This window comes from Hordeum vulgare, chromosome 4H (assembly GCF_904849725.1).
Source record: "Hordeum vulgare subsp. vulgare chromosome 4H, MorexV3_pseudomolecules_assembly, whole genome shotgun sequence".
Taxonomy (NCBI): domain Eukaryota; kingdom Viridiplantae; phylum Streptophyta; class Magnoliopsida; order Poales; family Poaceae; genus Hordeum; species Hordeum vulgare.
In genome coordinates this window covers 14,527,385-14,546,589 of record NC_058521.1, presented here as the reverse complement: position 1 = coordinate 14,546,589, position 19,205 = coordinate 14,527,385, and the positions used below count along the sequence as shown (strand labels likewise).

The 19,205-nt window shown below is 52.7% G+C and overlaps 1 protein-coding gene across 1 annotated transcript; it reads left to right on the top strand.

The window, feature by feature from the left end:
• Positions 1–351: 351 nt before the first annotated feature.
• Positions 352–5,026, top strand: LOC123447374 (phosphatidylinositol 4-phosphate 5-kinase 1-like). The gene is made up of 8 exons (XM_045123972.1): positions 352–1,593; positions 1,698–1,865; positions 1,958–2,123; positions 2,616–2,726; positions 2,807–3,000; positions 3,098–3,228; positions 3,305–3,401; positions 4,053–5,026. The coding sequence occupies exons 1-8, from the start codon at positions 593–595 to the stop codon at positions 4,360–4,362; spliced, it is 2,178 nt and encodes a 725-aa protein (XP_044979907.1). The 5' UTR covers positions 352–592; the 3' UTR covers positions 4,363–5,026.
• Positions 5,027–19,205: the final 14,179 nt, after the last annotated feature.

Genomic DNA, 19,205 nt, shown 5'->3' with positions numbered 1-19,205 from the left:
ACCGACCCCACACGTCAGCGACCCGCCACCCCCAACGCTCACCCCAGACCCGGGGCTAGGACCCGACCCGTCACCGCACCGGCCCTCGTCATCCGCAGCGCGAGCACGGCCGCGCGCGCTCCACCCCACCCACCACCGACCCAGACCCAGACCCAGAAGAGGTCGACGACGACGAAGGGCCGGCGGGACCACGGGCGGCCGGCTCGTGCCACCCCCAGGGACCCACCCGTTCGCAGCCCAGGTAGGGGCAGTTCCGTAAACTCCACCCAGCGCCTTCCCGTTGCGGCCCCAACCGCGGGGGCAGTACGGTAAAAGCGCCCACTCCTCTTCTATCCATCCCCTTCCACGCTCGCACAGTACTACTACCACCACCACCACCACCACTAGGCCAGTGCCACCACCACCACCACCGCCTTCGCTAGCCCAAATCAAACGCCCGAGGAGCTCGCCAGCGACAGCGCCCAGAAAAAAACCAGACGCGAAAAGGCAAGGGAGAGAGGGAGGGGGCTTTAGGGAGGCGGAGGCGGACGAGGCCCCGAATCGCAAACCCTAGCCTTCCCGATCTGCAATGCCGGCGGCGTGAGCGGGGCAGATGAGGCGGGTGGCGCCGGCGATGATCCTCGCCTCCGCGGGTGGCGGGGGCGAGGGGGATGGGGGTGAATCATTCGTGGAGAAGGCGCTGCCGAATGGGGACGTGTACAGCGGCGGGTTCGCGGGCGGCGCGCCGCACGGCAAGGGCAAGTACGTGTGGGCGGACGGGTGCATGTACGAGGGGGAGTGGCGCCGCGGCAAGGCGTCCGGGAAGGGCCGCTTCTCCTGGCCCTCGGGCGCCACCTTCGAGGGCGAGTTCCGCGGGGGCCGGATCGAGGGGCAGGGCGTCTTCGTCGGGCCCGACGGCGCCACCTACCGCGGCGCCTGGGCGGCCGACAGGCGCCACGGCGCCGGCGCCAAGAGCTACGCCAACGGGGACTACTACGAGGGCCAGTGGCGCCGCAACATGCAGGACGGCCACGGCCGCTACGTCTGGGCCGCCGGGAACCAGTACGTCGGGGAGTGGCGCGGCGGGGTCATCTCCGGCCGCGGCGTGCTGATCTGGGCCAACGGGAGCCGCTACGACGGCGTGTGGGAGAACGGCGTGCCCAGGGGCACGGGCGTCTTCACCTGGCCCGACGGGAGCCGCTACGTCGGCTCCTGGCCGCGGAGCTGTGTCGACCTGCCGGCCATCAGCGGCACCTTCTTCCCGCCAGTTGGCGTAGGGGGTACGGCGCGGAAGAGGTCGTCCGTGGAGGGGATTGGGGAGAAGGCGGCGGCCGTGCCGCGGATCTGCATCTGGGAATCGGAGGGCGAGGCAGGGGACATCACCTGCGACATTGTGGATGCGCTCGAGGCCTCCATGCTCTACCGGGAGGCCGCGCCCGCTGGAGGTGGCCCAACATACATGCGGACGCAGCGCAGCACCCGGCGAGGGGCCAACGGAGGCCCGTGCTGGTCGTCTTCAGCCGCTACCACGCCTGAGGGGAAGCGACCTGGGCAGACCATCTCTAAGGGGCATAAGAACTACGAGCTCATGCTGCAGCTGCAATTGGGCATCAGGTGATTCCTGGTTATTTAGTTCTTGCCGTGCTAAAATGCTGGCAATGTGGCCTGTGTTTTATCGAATTTCTGGATCTGTGGATGTTTAATGTGGGCATCTTCAGGCATTCGGTGGGGAAATCTGCGGCGGTGCCAGTGCGGGAGCTTGCCCTGGCAGATTTTGATCCTAGGGAGAAGTTCTGGACACGGTTCCCTCCTGAGGGGTCAAAAGTCACGCCACCACATTCCTCTCCAGATTTCCGGTGGAAGGACTACTGCCCCATGGTGTTCAGGTGCTTCCTTGCTTGCCATTCCTTGTAATGAATGCTCTCTGGATTGCTTTGGTTAGTTACTGTATCATTGACTGGGATGCTGGATTATGCAGACATTTGAGGAAGTTGTTTGCTGTTGATCCGGCGGATTACATGCTTGCTATCTGCGGAAATGATGCCCTGAGGGAGCTGTCTTCGCCTGGGAAGAGCGGAAGTTTCTTTTACCTCACCCAAGACGACCGATTCATGATTAAAACTGTGAGAAAATCAGAAGTCAAGGTAATTTTCTTGTTCATGCCATTGTTATGAACTGCACTTGTTTATAGCATGTATGAAGTACTCCCTCCATTCCTAAATATGAGTCTTTTTGAGGTTTCACTAGAAGACTACATACAGATGTATATAGACATACTTTAGAGTGTAGATTCATTCATTTTGCTTTGTATATAGTCTTCTAATGTAATCTCTAAAAAGACTTATATTTAAGAACGGAGGGAGTAGGTGGTAACCTTTTATTTGGATCTTCTATCGCTTGTGAAATGATTTGCAGTGTTGTTTGAATTGCATTGTCTAAATGGCATTAAATTAGGAAAATCTTGTTTCTCACAGAGTTTCAAGCCTTGCAAATGTGCGCCATTGTTTTGGAATTGTCTTCTTAGTCCTTCTGTTCGATTCATATAATATTAAGCTAAATGTGTTGCCAAGTAGAAATACTTAGAAACGGTTTGTTTGTTAAATGGTATCTCATCACCTTGCTATTTGTCTGTGCAGTTGCTTATTCGGATGTTGCCTAGCTATTTCCAACATGTTAGTCGATATGATTACTCTCTAATTACAAGGTTCTATGGTGTCCACTGTGTAAAGCCTATTAATGGACCCAAGGTGCGCAATATTTGCAATTCCTTGCCAGAAAATGTGTTTATGTTAGTTTACTGATTACTGGTTAATGACAACTTCTCCAGGTCCGTTTCATTGTCATGGGAAATTTGTTTTGCTCGGACTATCAGATTCATCGCCGTTTTGATCTGAAAGGTTCATCATATGGCCGAACGGCAGACAAATTCGAAGAAGAGATTGATGAGACAACAACTCTTAAAGACTTGGACCTCAACTTTGTATTTCGGTTGCGGCGATCTTGGTACAGAGATCTCCATGAGTAAGTCAACCCCTTATGATATTTGTGGTGTTGAAATTACTTTCAAGAAAATAACTGAATCAGTGATACTAACTTGATGTGTGGATATTTTCTTCAGGCAACTCCAGAGAGATTGTGAATTTTTGGAGTCTGAAGGTATCATGGACTACAGCTTCTTGGTGGGAGTTCACTTTTGTGATGATGTCTCTGCCTCGAAGATGGGATTGTCTACTTTTACTGCTTCTCCAAGTAAGTTCCTTGTTCTTTACCCAGAAAAGTTAAAGTTTGCCCATATGTGCTAACCTAAGCGGTTATTCTTAAGCAGAGCTATCAATGAAGTGTGAGACATTTCAAGTTGGTGGTGGTGGCATGCCAGAGCTGTGCTTCTCAGATAACGATTATGATAGGATACCTGACTGCCGGTATGTTGCCGTGTTTTCTTTTGAACTGTTTCCTATATTCTTCTTGCAAAATTCCTTTGAAATTCATGCAAATACAAACAAAGCGTGGGTTCGTTTTAGTGTAACTCTACCAACTTCTCTCAAAATGATCACATGAGAAGGAAGTAATTCTGTGCATCCTTTCATCTTTATGCACCTTATGTTTAAGATTCCTTATGGCATTTGTTTGCTGAAGATAAAATTTGCAAGATTACAATTGAATGCTAGAAAATCGAAGCAGACAGAACAACTTAAACAACCTGAAAGCAATTAGTTGATTTTATTCTATATACCTTAGTAGCCCATCCTTGTGCTTTGTCATGCCTAAAAGCATGACTACTGTGCTTTATCACGGGTTGTACACATGGCTCACGCCCTTGTATATAACTCGTACAAGCTGTACCTGGCTCCGTGCCCATCTTAGTTGAAACTTTAGCAGCCATCATACTGCAAAATCCTCATTGCTCTCCACTTGGTTAACACATATGCATGGTTGGGTCCTAGTTGTTTGCTCAGCTGCATTAGAGATGATTGTTCTTTCCAGTTTAAGGGCAACGAATGCTCCACGGCCTGTTTTTAAGTCCATTAATCTTCATTCTCTAATCCCATGTTCCAACTTTTTCTTGATTTCAGGAAGCCATTGATTAGGCTGGGTGCGCACATGCCAGCCCGGGCAGAGCAAGCATCCAGAAGAAGCGAGTTCGACCCGTTTCTCCTGAGTGGTGGGGGATTCCTGGCCCCGAACCAGACCGGCGAAGTGCACGACGTGATCCTCTATTTTGGGATAATCGACATTCTTCAAGACTACGACATCACCAAAAGGCTAGAACATGCTTACAAGTCGTTACAGACGGACCCCAATTCAATATCTGCCGTGGACCCGAAGCTCTATTCCAAGAGGTTTCAGGATTTCATCGGCAGAATTTTTGTGGAAGATGGCTAGAATTGGGGGTCAAAAGATGCATTGAACAGGGATTCCATACGAAGTCCAGCCCAGAGGGAGCAGCTGCGAGGATTGATTGCAAGGTGGTTTTTGGTATATTTTCTTCAAGGTCAAAGGAACTCCTCTGTCTGTAGTTACCAACAATCATCATCAGCCGTTGGAAACCGGTACGAGTTGCTCGTCGACTGGATAATCACCGTTGAACGAACCTCGACCAGCAGTGGAAGGTAGGCGAAGCTGCAAAAGCAAATTTGCCGCAGACCAGATTGTGGGCTGTGGCTGGATTTTGGAACGCGGCCACGAGATCGGAAGACTAGGCATCTGTACATTTTGTGATTTGGTGGGTGGTGAGAGGTTGGTCCTTCCAGCTCAGCTGCTCCCTTGGGTAGCATGGGCAGCCCTTTTTCTTTCTCTCTCTTCTTTTTTAGTTAGAGTTAGGATTCATTTCTTGGGTGTTTCAATTTTTCCCCTTTTTATATATCTGTCGGATGTAAAGAAATGGGGGGATAGGGAATTTTTGTTTCCAGAAAGAGGGGTAATTTAAGGCTGCGGCAAGCAGTGGCTGAATAATGTGAGAGACCATGTACAGATACTACCACATTTCCGATCCAGAGAATGGTTGTGGCGGCGGATCAGAATTGAATTCGGCATCTTCTTCCCTGCACTCACTGCTTCTCCCTCCCCTCTCTTTTGCGTTGTTGGCTTCCTCCTTAGTATTTATTGGCCCCTCCCTCCGATAGCTTTTTGCAGGCCGGAGAGAGAGAAGGTAGGGTATAGAGCTTGGCTTGGCTTGGCTCGCAACCCTCCTGCTTCCTTGACCTGCTGTGACCGAGGCCTGCCCGCCTGCGGTGTCTTGTCTCAGAGAGAGGGAGTGTTGGAAGTGGGGAAAAGTGATAGACGGTGCGTGGAAAGAAGAGAAAGGAGAGCACACCACAGCACAGCAGATAGATATAGATAGATGGTTAAGATCGGGATGGCGATCTTCCTCTTCCTCCATCCTTTTCCCTTCCCCCATAGCGCCCAGACCCGGAATCTCTTTACGCTTATTCCGTTCAAAGACTGCTGATTGCGGGTCGGATGGCCGCTAATCACATGCCCGTCTCGAGTGTCGCACGGCGGCCGGCTGCGCTGCGAGCCCGATGTGCCACTGTGGCTTACGCTGCTTGGTCGGGAGGAGCGGTGCTGCGTGACAGCGTGTGAGGACGCTCTGGCTGGGGGACGGTGTTTTGTTGTGCTCTCTGCCTACCTGTGTTTACCACGTGTGATTCTGGCTCGGTGTGCGGGAATCTCTCTACTCCCTCTCGTGGGGCAGCGTGCCGACGTGTTGGCCTGTGCCACGTGGACGTCCGGATGCCTGGGGTCGCAAGAAAAACGAACGTTGTTTCTTCCCGGCACCGTGCCTCGTTGATTCCATCCGCCATCGACCTTTTTTACTTTGCGACGAGAGATGTTTGCGCACCACCAAGACATGCTTCCATGTATTCTTTTACCTGAACTGACGCGCCCATATCTTGGTTCAAATCCATCCCGTGGAGACAAGCCAAGCCAAGCCAGGTCAAAGTCCATGTCAGGGCACAAGCCACAAGCCCAGCAGCTTTTCCCCGTACGGGCGGCACTACAACACGTATGGTCACCTCCTCTCCCCTCCTCTCCTACATATGGCTACGCGCTACGCCTCCCCTTCTTTATTATTCCTCGCCACCATTGCCAAGACCAGCGCCACCAAGTCAGCAAAACCCTTTGCGCCGCACGGTTTTACACGCAATTGTTTGTTTTCGCCGTCTCCGTGGGTGCCGTGGTGTGCGCCGCAAACGAGACACGATCCGGTACGCCTCGGGTGCCCGTTCAGATGCTTGTTTTCTGTTTTCTCCAGCGGCCCGAGGTCCGATGCTGCTGCTACGTGGTACGTAGCACTGCTGTAACGCTGATACGCCGTAGGGTAAATCGGATTGTATATTCCTAGTGGTATGTTGATCTTTTTTACCTGCTATACGTACTACTGGTAGCATCTGCGAAAGGAAGATCTTGGCAAATCCCGGGCCATACCGGGGGAATATATAGTGTTTTCTCGCCTGTGTCAGTGGATCGTGGTACTGGTACTGCTAGACTAGTGGTAGTAGAGGTGGACGACCGTGGTCAGCGTGTGGACTGGTAGATTCTACTAGGATTTGGTCGCCTGTTTCTTGGATTTGTGCTGCTGCTTTGTTGATTCTTGTAGCGGGAGCGGTGAATTTCGAGGGTATCCGAATTTCGACAAGTGTGTGGCTATGAAATAGTGCGGGCGACTTTTGGGACTAGGGAGGAGGAGGGGATGGATACGGGACGGGGTACCCTGCTGTGAGCACGATGCCGTCCGGCCGCTTGTGCCGCTCCGTGGGGTCACCGGAACGTGGGCCCACGTGGGGTCGGTGCGGCTTTATGGACCCACCACTTGGTAGCAACATTGTCCTAATATAAAAGCTCTGTCCTAATCAAGGTCGGCTTAACTAAGCCGGCTTGACGGAGGCTTAAGGTTTATGTACATTCGGTTCAATTATTTTTTGTCAGCGACGGTTCGTACGGTGGACACGAAATGCGCGGCGGAGTGCGGCGGCGTGGATTGATGGACTTAACGTCGGGCTTGAAGACGCTTCCCGGCACATCACGTGTGCATATATAATGCAAAAGCGGCCAGCTGCGCCTCTCAACTCACGTCCCAGAGGCCAGAGGCCAGAGCGCAGAGGCACGGCGTCGTGACCCGGGGCCGTCACCGAACGCGTCAAGTCGTGCTAGATCTCGTCAGTCCCGGCGCGCTTTGTCCGTGGTACGCCGGCCGCGCCGCCGGCCGGCACCGTACGGCGCGGCGCAGGTGCAGGGATTGATGACGCACCTTCACTGGTCGATACGTGCGTACGCTCCCATACCGTTCGGCTGGTCTCCACGTACGTACGCACGCGCGATACGTGCACGGTGCATCGCGAGTTGCATCGCTCTTCAGTCCATCGCCTTCACGCACGCACGCACGCACGCACGCACGCACGCGCCAACTTCGATCCATGTTTGATCGATCGCCGTCAGATACACAATCACCGTACGAAGGAGCGACGTGGCATCGAAACTAACGAACGACTAAAAGGATTGAAGCGCGCTTTGTTGCGCCGTTAATGTTCTTCGATGTTTTTGGATATGTTCATTCATACTCAATCTATCTTAAAATGCATGGTGTATTATCTCTTTTAAGAGTCAAACATCTCTAAACCTAACCATATTTTTATAGAAACATAACTATCAGTGTCTATGGTATTAAATCGAATTGGATTTTCATATCTCATTATTTAGTATCGTGGATGCTGATATTTTTGGCTCTGGACTTTAATGTTTTAAAAGGCTGTTTTTTCAATGAACAAATACACGCCAGATTTGAGAAGGGAGTGAGGCCCTGTTTGGTTTCAATAAGTCAGGTGATTTAAAACCAGTGACTTATAAGTCACGTCTGTTTGGTTGTCATCTGACTTATAAGTCACCTTTTCATGCAAAAGTGGGTGACTTATAAGTTTTAAGTTGGGGTGAAGCAACTTAGGACTTATAAGTTGGGATGACTTATAAGTTGGGTCTGTTTGGTAAAATAAGTTATTTTTTGCACTTTTCAACATATAAGTTGATGACTTATTTAGAACCAAACACGGCCTGAGTATTAGGTTTGGGTAGTCGGGAAGATGATGGAGTGTCTTTTCTTTTTTATTGATATAATGCGGTGTTTTCCTGAGTTTTCGTGGTGTGATTTTGTTATCTCTGCTAATCAATTCATAGTTATGTATGAAAAATTTACACGTAGGTGAGTGCATGTACTGTATTGATGTAACAATATTAAATGTTGACGTTATTTTTTCAAGGTGATTAGAGAGTGCCTAGGATTGATAAGTTTTTGTAGGCCAGTTGCTTTCAATTAAGGGCGCTGCTACGCATCCACCGACGGATGTTTAGTAAACATCCGTCACCTCGACGGCCGTCTGATCTACACGCACAACCGTCAGATTCCCGCGCGGGGCTTCGGCCGGCACCCAGTAATTTCTAAAACGACGGCCGAGTTGCATAAACCATCGTTTTGTTGCAATAAATAAACTTTGAACCCATTAATTTCTGAAACAAAGGTTAAGTTTCAGAAACAACCGCTTTGTTGCAGATTTTTTTCCTTCGTCTTTCTGCAACAGCGCCTGTGTTGCAGAACAATTCCTGAAACAACTAACGGGTCGCAGAAACAATTCCTGAAACAACGAACGGGTTGCAGAAACGATTGCTCCAACTCCTGCAACAACAGCCACGTTGCGGAAAGAACAACCGCGTTGCAGAAAACTTGAGAGAGGATGAATGACCGCAAGGTTGGAGGAGAGGGAGAGGAAGCAGAGGAGAAGAGATGCGAAGTGGCAACTACGAGCGAGGGCTGACCGAGGGCGAGGCGGAGCGAGCTGGTGCAGCGGCCGACGGCCAAGGGGAGCAGCGTGAGCCCCCCTGGTGGTGAGCGAGGCGAGGGAGAGGAAGCCTGGAGAAGACGGGTGGAGGAGAGAAGATATGAAAGAGATGGATGAGGAGCGTGGGCTCACAGGAGGGGGGCTGGGGAGATAAGAACGAGTTGGTCCCTGCAGGGACACGCGTCGCAAGCGTGAGGAGGTGGATGGACGATGAAAAATCAGCCGGTTGAACGCTGCTACGCATGCACCGACGGATGTTTAGTAAACATCCGTCACCTCGACGGCCGTCTGATCTACACGCACAACCGTTAGATTCCAGCGCGGGGCTTCGGCCGGCACCCAGTAATTTCTAAAACGACGATCGAGTTGCATGAACCATCGTTTTGTTGCAATAAATAAACTTTGAACCCATTAATTTCTGAAACAAAGGTCGAGTTTCAGAAACAACCGCTTTGTTGCAGATTTTTTTCCTTCGTCTTTCTGCAACAGCGCCTGTGTTGCAGAACAATTCCTGAAACAACTAACGGGTCGCAGAAACAATTCCTGAAACAACGAACGGGTTGCAGAAACGATTGCTCGAACTCCTGCAACAACAGCCACGTTGCGGAAAGAACAACCGCGTTGCAGAAAACTTGAGAGAGGATGAATGACCGCAAGGTTGGAGGAGAGGGAGAGGCAGCAGAGGGGAAGAGATGCGAAGTGGCAGCTACGAGCGAGGGCTGACCGAGGGCGAGGCGGAGCGAGCTGGTGCAGCGGCCGACGGCCATGGGGAGCAACGTGAGCCCCCCTGGTGGTGAGCGAGGCGAGGGAGAGGAAGCCTGGAGAAGACGGGTGGAGGAGAGAAGATATGAAAGAGATGGATGAGGAGCGTGGGCTCACAGGAGGGGGGCTGGGGAGATAAGAACGAGTTGGTCCCTGCAGGGACACGCGTCGCAAGCATGAGTAGGTGGATGGGCGATGAAAAATCAGCCGGTTGAACGCTGCTACGCATGCACCGACGGATGTTTAGTAAACATCCGTCACCTCGACGGCCGTCTGATCTACACGCACAACCGTCAGATTCCAGCGCGGGGCTTCGGCCGGCACCCAGTAATTTCTAAAACGACGATCGAGTTGCATGAACCATCGTTTTGTTGCAATAAATAAACTTTGAACCCATTAATTTCTGAAACAAAGGTCGAGTTTCAGAAACAACCGCTTTGTTGCAGATTTTTTTCCTTCGTCTTTCTGCAACAGCGCCTGTGTTGCAGAACAATTCCTGAAACAACTAACGGGTCGCAGAAACAATTCCTGAAACAACGAACGGGTTGCAGAAACGATTGCTCCAACTCCTGCAACAACAGCCACGTTGCGTAAAGAACAACCGCGTTGCAGAAAACTTGAGAGAGGATGAATGACCGCAAGGTTGGAGGAGAGTGAGAGGCAGCAGAGGGGAAGAGATGCGAAGTGGCAGCTACGAGCGAGGGCTGACCGAGGGCGAGGCGGAGCGAGCTGGTGCAGCGGCCGACGGCCATGGGGAGCAACGTGAGCCCCCCTGGTGGTGAGCGAGGCGAGGGAGAGGAAGCCTGGAGAAGACGGGTGGAGGAGAGAAGATATGAAAGAGATGGATGAGGAGCGTGGGCTCACAGGAGGGGGGCTGGGGAGATAAGAACGAGTTGGTCCCTGCAGGGACACGCGTCGCAAGCGTGAGGAGGTGGATGGGCGATGAAAAATCAGCCGGTTGAACGCTGCTACGCATGCACCGACGGATGTTTAGTAAACATCCGTCACCTCGACGGCCGTCTGATCTACACGCACAACCGTTAGATTCCAGCGCGGGGCTTCGGCCGGCACCCAGTAATTTCTAAAACGACGATCGAGTTGCATGAACCATCGTTTTGTTGCAATAAATAAACTTTGAACCCATTAATTTCTGAAACAAAGGTCGAGTTTCAGAAACAACCGCTTTGTTGCAGATTTTTTTCCTTCGTCTTTCTGCAACAGCGCCTGTGTTGCAGAACAATTCCTGAAACAACTAACGGGTCGCAGAAACAATTCCTGAAACAACGAACGGGTTGCAGAAACGATTGCTCCAACTCCTGCAACAACAGCCACGTTGCGGAAAGAACAACCGCGTTGCAGAAAACTTGAGAGAGGATGAATGACCGCAAGGTTGGAGGAGAGGGAGAGGCAGCAGAGGGGAAGAGATGCGAAGTGGCAGCTACGAGCGAGGGCTGACCGAGGGCGAGGCGGAGCGAGCTGGTGCAGCGGCCGACGGCCATGGGGAGCAACGTGAGCCCCCCTGGTGGTGAGCGAGGCGAGGGAGAGGAAGCCTGGAGAAGACGGGTGGAGGAGAGAAGATATGAAAGAGATGGATGAGGAGCGTGGGCTCACAGGAGGGGGGCTGGGGAGATAAGAACGAGTTGGTCCCTGCAGGGACACGCGTCGCAAGCGTGAGGAGGTGGATGGGCGATGAAAAATCAGCCGGTTGAACGCTGCTACGCATGCACCGACGGATGTTTAGTAAACATCCGTCACCTCGACGGCCGTCTGATCTACACGCACAACCGTTAGATTCCAGCGCGGGGCTTCGGCCGGCACCCAGTAATTTCTAAAACGACGATCGAGTTGCATGAACCATCGTTTTGTTGCAATAAATAAACTTTGAACCCATTAATTTCTGAAACAAAGGTCGAGTTTCAGAAACAACCGCTTTGTTGCAGATTTTTTTCCTTCGTCTTTCTGCAACAGCGCCTGTGTTGCAGAACAATTCCTGAAACAACTAACGGGTCGCAGAAACAATTCCTGAAACAACGAACGGGTTGCAGAAACGATTGCTCCAACTCCTGCAACAACAGCCACGTTGCGTAAAGAACAACCGCGTTGCAGAAAACTTGAGAGAGGATGAATGACCGCAAGGTTGGAGGAGAGGGAGAGGCAGCAGAGGGGAAGAGATGCGAAGTGGCAGCTACGAGCGAGGGCTGACCGAGGGCGAGGCGGAGCGAGCTGGTGCAGCGGCCGACGGCCATGGGGAGCAACGTGAGCCCCCCTGGTGGTGAGCGAGGCGAGGGAGAGGAAGCCTGGAGAAGACGGGTGGAGGAGAGAAGATATGAAAGAGATGGATGAGGAGCGTGGGCTCACAGGAGGGGGGCTGGGGAGATAAGAACGAGTTGGTCCCTGCAGGGACACGCGTCGCAAGCGTGAGGAGGTGGATGGGCGATGAAAAATCAGCCGGTTGAACGCTGCTACGCATGCACCGACGGATGTTTAGTAAACATCCGTCACCTCGACGGCCGTCTGATCTACACGCACAACCGTTAGATTCCAGCGCGGGGCTTCGGCCGGCACCCAGTAATTTCTAAAACGACGATCGAGTTGCATGAACCATCGTTTTGTTGCAATAAATAAACTTTGAACCCATTAATTTCTGAAACAAAGGTCGAGTTTCAGAAACAACCGCTTTGTTGCAGATTTTTTTCCTTCGTCTTTCTGCAACAGCGCCTGTGTTGCAGAACAATTCCTGAAACAACTAACGGGTCGCAGAAACAATTCCTGAAACAACGAACGGGTTGCAGAAACGATTGCTCGAACTCCTGCAACAACAGCCACGTTGCGGAAAGAACAACCGCGTTGCAGAAAACTTGAGAGAGGATGAATGACCGCAAGGTTGGAGGAGAGGGAGAGGCAGCAGAGGGGAAGAGATGCGAAGTGGCAGCTACGAGCGAGGGCTGACCGAGGGCGAGGCGGAGCGAGCTGGTGCAGCGGCCGACGGCCATGGGGAGCAACGTGAGCCCCCCTGGTGGTGAGCGAGGCGAGGGAGAGGAAGCCTGGAGAAGACGGGTGGAGGAGAGAAGATATGAAAGAGATGGATGAGGAGCGTGGGCTCACAGGAGGGGGGCTGGGGAGATAAGAACGAGTTGGTCCCTGCAGGGACACGCGTCGCAAGCGTGAGGAGGTGGATGGGCGATGAAAAATCAGCCGGTTGAACGCTGCTACGCATGCACCGACGGATGTTTAGTAAACATCCGTCACCTCGACGGCCGTCTGATCTACACGCACAACCGTTAGATTCCAGCGCGGGGCTTCGGCCGGCACCCAGTAATTTCTAAAACGACGATCGAGTTGCATGAACCATCGTTTTGTTGCAATAAATAAACTTTGAACCCATTAATTTCTGAAACAAAGGTCGAGTTTCAGAAACAACCGCTTTGTTGCAGATTTTTTTCCTTCGTCTTTCTGCAACAGCGCCTGTGTTGCAGAACAATTCCTGAAACAACTAACGGGTCGCAGAAACAATTCCTGAAACAACGAACGGGTTGCAGAAACGATTGCTCGAACTCCTGCAACAACAGCCACGTTGCGGAAAGAACAACCGCGTTGCAGAAAACTTGAGAGAGGATGAATGACCGCAAGGTTGGAGGAGAGGGAGAGGCAGCAGAGGGGAAGAGATGCGAAGTGGCAGCTACGAGCGAGGGCTGACCGAGGGCGAGGCGGAGCGAGCTGGTGCAGCGGCCGACGGCCATGGGGAGCAACGTGAGCCCCCCTGGTGGTGAGCGAGGCGAGGGAGAGGAAGCCTGGAGAAGACGGGTGGAGGAGAGAAGATATGAAAGAGATGGATGAGGAGCGTGGGCTCACAGGAGGGGGGCTGGGGAGATAAGAACGAGTTGGTCCCTGCAGGGACACGCGTCGCAAGCGTGAGGAGGTGGACGGGCGATGAAAAATCAGCCGGTTGAACGCTGCTACGCATGCACCGACGGATGTTTAGTAAACATCCGTCACCTCGACGACCGTCTGATCTACACGCACAACCGTTAGATTCCAGCGCGGGGCTTCGGCCGGCACCCAGTAATTTCTAAAACGACGATCGAGTTGCATGAACCATCGTTTTGTTGCAATAAATAAACTTTGAACCCATTAATTTCTGAAACAAAGGTCGAGTTTCAGAAACAACCGCTTTGTTGCAGATTTTTTTCCTTCGTCTTTCTGCAACAGCGCCTGTGTTGCAGAACAATTCCTGAAACAACTAACGGGTCGCAGAAACAATTCCTGAAACAACGAACGGGTTGCAGAAACGATTGCTCCAACTCCTGCAACAACAGCCACGTTGCGGAAAGAACAACCGCGTTGCAGAAAACTTGAGAGAGGATGAATGACCGCAAGGTTGGAGGAGAGGGAGAGGCAGCAGAGGGGAAGAGATGCGAAGTGGCAGCTACGAGCGAGGGCTGACCGAGGGCGAGGCGGAGCGAGCTGGTGCAGCGGCCGACGGCCATGGGGAGCAACGTGAGCCCCCCTGGTGGTGAGCGAGGCGAGGGAGAGGAAGCCTGGAGAAGACGGGTGGAGGAGAGAAGATATGAAAGAGATGGATGAGGAGCGTGGGCTCACGGGAGGGGGGCTGGGGAGATAAGAACGAGTTGGTCCCTGCAGGGACACGCGTCGCAAGCGTGAGGAGGTGGATGGGCGATGAAAAATCAGCCGGTTGAACGCTGCTACGCATGCACCGACGGATGTTTAGTAAACATCCGTCACCTCGACGGCCGTCTGATCTACACGCACAACCGTTAGATTCCAGCGCGGGGCTTCGGCCGGCACCCAGTAATTTCTAAAACGACGATCGAGTTGCATGAACCATCGTTTTGTTGCAATAAATAAACTTTGAACCCATTAATTTCTGAAACAAAGGTCGAGTTTCAGAAACAACCGCTTTGTTGCAGATTTTTTTCCTTCGTCTTTCTGCAACAGCGCCTGTGTTGCAGAACAATTCCTGAAACAACTAACGGGTCGCAGAAACAATTCCTGAAACAACGAACGGGTTGCAGAAACGATTGCTCCAACTCCTGCAACAACAGCCACGTTGCGTAAAGAACAACCGCGTTGCAGAAAACTTGAGAGAGGATGAATGACCGCAAGGTTGGAGGAGAGGGAGAGGCAGCAGAGGGGAAGAGATGCGAAGTGGCAGCTACGAGCGAGGGCTGACCGAGGGCGAGGCGGAGCGAGCTGGTGCAGCGGCCGACGGCCATGGGGAGCAACGTGAGCCCCCCTGGTGGTGAGCGAGGCGAGGGAGAGGAAGCCTGGAGAAGACGGGTGGAGGAGAGAAGATATGAAAGAGATGGATGAGGAGCGTGGGCTCACAGGAGGGGGGCTGGGGAGATAAGAACGAGTTGGTCCCTGCAGGGACACGCGTCGCAAGCGTGAGGAGGTGGATGGGCGATGAAAAATCAGCCGGTTGAACGCTGCTACGCATGCACCGACGGATGTTTAGTAAACATCCGTCACCTCGACGGCCGTCTGATCTACACGCACAACCGTTAGATTCCAGCGCGGGGCTTCGGCCGGCACCCAGTAATTTCTAAAACGACGATCGAGTTGCATGAACCATCGTTTTGTTGCAATAAATAAACTTTGAACCCATTAATTTCTGAAACAAAGGTCGAGTTTCAGAAACAACCGCTTTGTTGCAGATTTTTTTCCTTCGTCTTTCTGCAACAGCGCCTGTGTTGCAGAACAATTCCTGAAACAACTAACGGGTCGCAGAAACAATTCCTGAAACAACGAACGGGTTGCAGAAACGATTGCTCGAACTCCTGCAACAACAGCCACGTTGCGGAAAGAACAACCGCGTTGCAGAAAACTTGAGAGAGGATGAATGACCGCAAGGTTGGAGGAGAGGGAGAGGCAGCAGAGGGGAAGAGATGCGAAGTGGCAGCTACGAGCGAGGGCTGACCGAGGGCGAGGCGGAGCGAGCTGGTGCAGCGGCCGACGGCCATGGGGAGCAACGTGAGCCCCCCTGGTGGTGAGCGAGGCGAGGGAGAGGAAGCCTGGAGAAGACGGGTGGAGGAGAGAAGATATGAAAGAGATGGATGAGGAGCGTGGGCTCACAGGAGGGGGGCTGGGGAGATAAGAACGAGTTGGTCCCTGCAGGGACACGCGTCGCAAGCGTGAGGAGGTGGATGGGCGATGAAAAATCAGCCGGTTGAACGCTGCTACGCATGCACCGACGGATGTTTAGTAAACATCCGTCACCTCGACGGCCGTCTGATCTACACGCACAACCGTTAGATTCCAGCGCGGGGCTTCGGCCGGCACCCAGTAATTTCTAAAACGACGATCGAGTTGCATGAACCATCGTTTTGTTGCAATAAATAAACTTTGAACCCATTAATTTCTGAAACAAAGGTCGAGTTTCAGAAACAACCGCTTTGTTGCAGATTTTTTTCCTTCGTCTTTCTGCAACAGCGCCTGTGTTGCAGAACAATTCCTGAAACAACTAACGGGTCGCAGAAACAATTCCTGAAACAACGAACGGGTTGCAGAAACGATTGCTCGAACTCCTGCAACAACAGCCACGTTGCGGAAAGAACAACCGCGTTGCAGAAAACTTGAGAGAGGATGAATGACCGCAAGGTTGGAGGAGAGGGAGAGGCAGCAGAGGGGAAGAGATGCGAAGTGGCAGCTACGAGCGAGGGCTGACCGAGGGCGAGGCGGAGCGAGCTGGTGCAGCGGCCGACGGCCATGGGGAGCAACGTGAGCCCCCCTGGTGGTGAGCGAGGCGAGGGAGAGGAAGCCTGGAGAAGACGGGTGGAGGAGAGAAGATATGAAAGAGATGGATGAGGAGCGTGGGCTCACAGGAGGGGGGCTGGGGAGATAAGAACGAGTTGGTCCCTGCAGGGACACGCGTCGCAAGCGTGAGGAGGTGGACGGGCGATGAAAAATCAGCCGGTTGAACGCTGCTACGCATGCACCGACGGATGTTTAGTAAACATCCGTCACCTCGACGACCGTCTGATCTACACGCACAACCGTTAGATTCCAGCGCGGGGCTTCGGCCGGCACCCAGTAATTTCTAAAACGACGATCGAGTTGCATGAACCATCGTTTTGTTGCAATAAATAAACTTTGAACCCATTAATTTCTGAAACAAAGGTCGAGTTTCAGAAACAACCGCTTTGTTGCAGATTTTTTTCCTTCGTCTTTCTGCAACAGCGCCTGTGTTGCAGAACAATTCCTGAAACAACTAACGGGTCGCAGAAACAATTCCTGAAACAACGAACGGGTTGCAGAAACGATTGCTCCAACTCCTGCAACAACAACTACGTTGCGGAAAGAACAACCGCGTTGCAGAAAACTTGAGAGAGGATGAATGACCGCAAGGTTGGAGGAGAGGGAGAGGCAGCAGAGGGGAAGAGATGCGAAGTGGCAGCTACGAGCGAGGGCTGACCGAGGGCGAGGCGGAGCGAGCTGGTGCAGCGGCCGACGGCCATGGGGAGCAGCGTGAGCCCCCTGGTGGTGAGCGAGGCGAGGGAGAGGAAGCCTGGAGAAGACGGGTGGAGGAGAGAAGATATGAAAGAGATGGATGAGGAGCGTGGGCTCACAGGAGGGGGGCTGGGGAGATAAGAACGAGTTGGTCCCTGCAGGGACACGCGTCGCAAGCGTGAGGAGGTGGATGGGCGATGAAAAATCAGCCGGTTGAACGCTGCTACGCATGCACCGACGGATGTTTAGTAAACATCCGTCACCTCGACGGCCGTCTGATCTACACGCACAACCGTTAGATTCCAGCGCGGGGCTTCGGCCGGCACCCAGTAATTTCTAAAACGACGATCGAGTTGCATGAACCATCGTTTTGTTGCAATAAATAAACTTTGAACCCATTAATTTCTGAAACAAAGGTCGTGTTTCAGAAACAACCGCTTTGTTGCAGATTTTTTTCCTTCGTCTTTCTGCAACAGCGCCTGTGTTGCAGAACAATTCCTGAAACAACTAACGGGTCGCAGAAACAATTCCTGAAACAACGAACGGGTTGCAGAAACGATTGCTCCAACTCCTGCAACAACAACCACGTTGCGGAAAGAACAACCGCGTTGCAGAAAACTTGAGAGAGGATGAATGACCGCAAGGTTGGAGGAGAGGGAGAGGCAGCAGAGGGGAAGAGATGCGAAGTGGCAGCTACGAGCGAGGGCTGACCGAGGGCGAGGCGGAGCGAGCTGGTGCAGCGGCCGACGGCCATGGGGAGCAACGTGAGCCCCCCTGGTGGTGAGCGAGGCGAGGGAGAGGAAGCCTGGAGAAGACGGGTGGAGGAGAGAAGATATGAAAGAGATGGATGAGGAGCGTGGGCTCACAGGAGGGGGGCTGGGGAGATAAGAACGAGTTGGTCCCTGCAGGGACACGCGTCGCAAGCGTGAGGAGGTGGACGGGCGATGAAAAATCAGCCGGTTGAACGCTCCTACGCATGCACCGACGGATGTTTAGTAAACATCCGTCACCTCGACGACCGTCTGATCTACACGCACAACCGTTAGATTCCAGTGCGGGGCTTCGGCCGGCACCCAGTAATTTCTAAAACGACGATCGAGTTGCATGAACCATCGTTTTGTTGCAATAAATAAACTTTGAACCCATTAATTTCTGAAACAAAGGTCGAGTTTCAGAAACAACCGCTTTGTTGCAGATTTTTTTCCTTCGTCTTTCTGCAACAGCGCCTGTGTTGCAGAACAATTCCTGAAACAACTAACGGGTCGCAGAAACAATTCCTGAAACAACAAACGGGTTGCAGAAACGATTGCTCCAACTCCTGCAACAACAGCCACGTTGCGTAAAGAACAACCGCGTTGCAGAAAACTTGAGAGATGATGAATGACCGCAAGGTTGGAGGAGAGGGAGAGGCAGCAGAGGGGAAGAGATGCGAAGTGGCAGCTACGAGCGAGGGCTGACCGAGGGCGAGGCGGAGCGAGCTGGTGCAGCGGCCGACGGCCATGGGGAGCAGCGTGAGCCCCCCTGGTGGTGAGCGAGGCGAGGGAGAGGAAGCCTGGAGAAGACGGGTGGAGGAGAGAAGATATGAAAGAGATGGATGAGGAGCGTGGGCTCACAGGAGGGGGGCTGGGGAGATAAGAACGAGTTGGTCCCTGCAGGGACACGCGTCGCAAGCGTGAGGAGGTGGACGGGCGATGAAAAATCAGCCGGTTGAACGCTGCTACGCATGCACCGACGGATGTTTAGTAAACATCCGTCACCTCGACGGCCGTCTGATCTACACGCACAACCGTTAGATTCCAGCGCGGGGCTTCGGCCGGCACCCAGTAATTTCTAAAACGACGATCGAGTTGCATGAACCATCGTTTTGTTGCAATAAATAAACTTTGAACCCATTAATTTCTAAAACAAAGGTCGAGTTTCAGAAACAACCGCTTTGTTGCAGATTTTTTTCCTTCGTCTTTCTGCAACAGCGCCTGTGTTGCAGAACAATTCCTGAAACAACTAACGGGTCGCAGAAACAATTCCTGAAACAACGAACGGGTTGCAGAAACGATTGCTCCAACTCCTGCAACAACAACTACGTTGCGAAAAGAACAACCGCGTTGCAGAAAACTTGAGAGAGGATGAATGACCGCAAGGTTGGAGGAGAGGGAGAGGCAGCAGAGG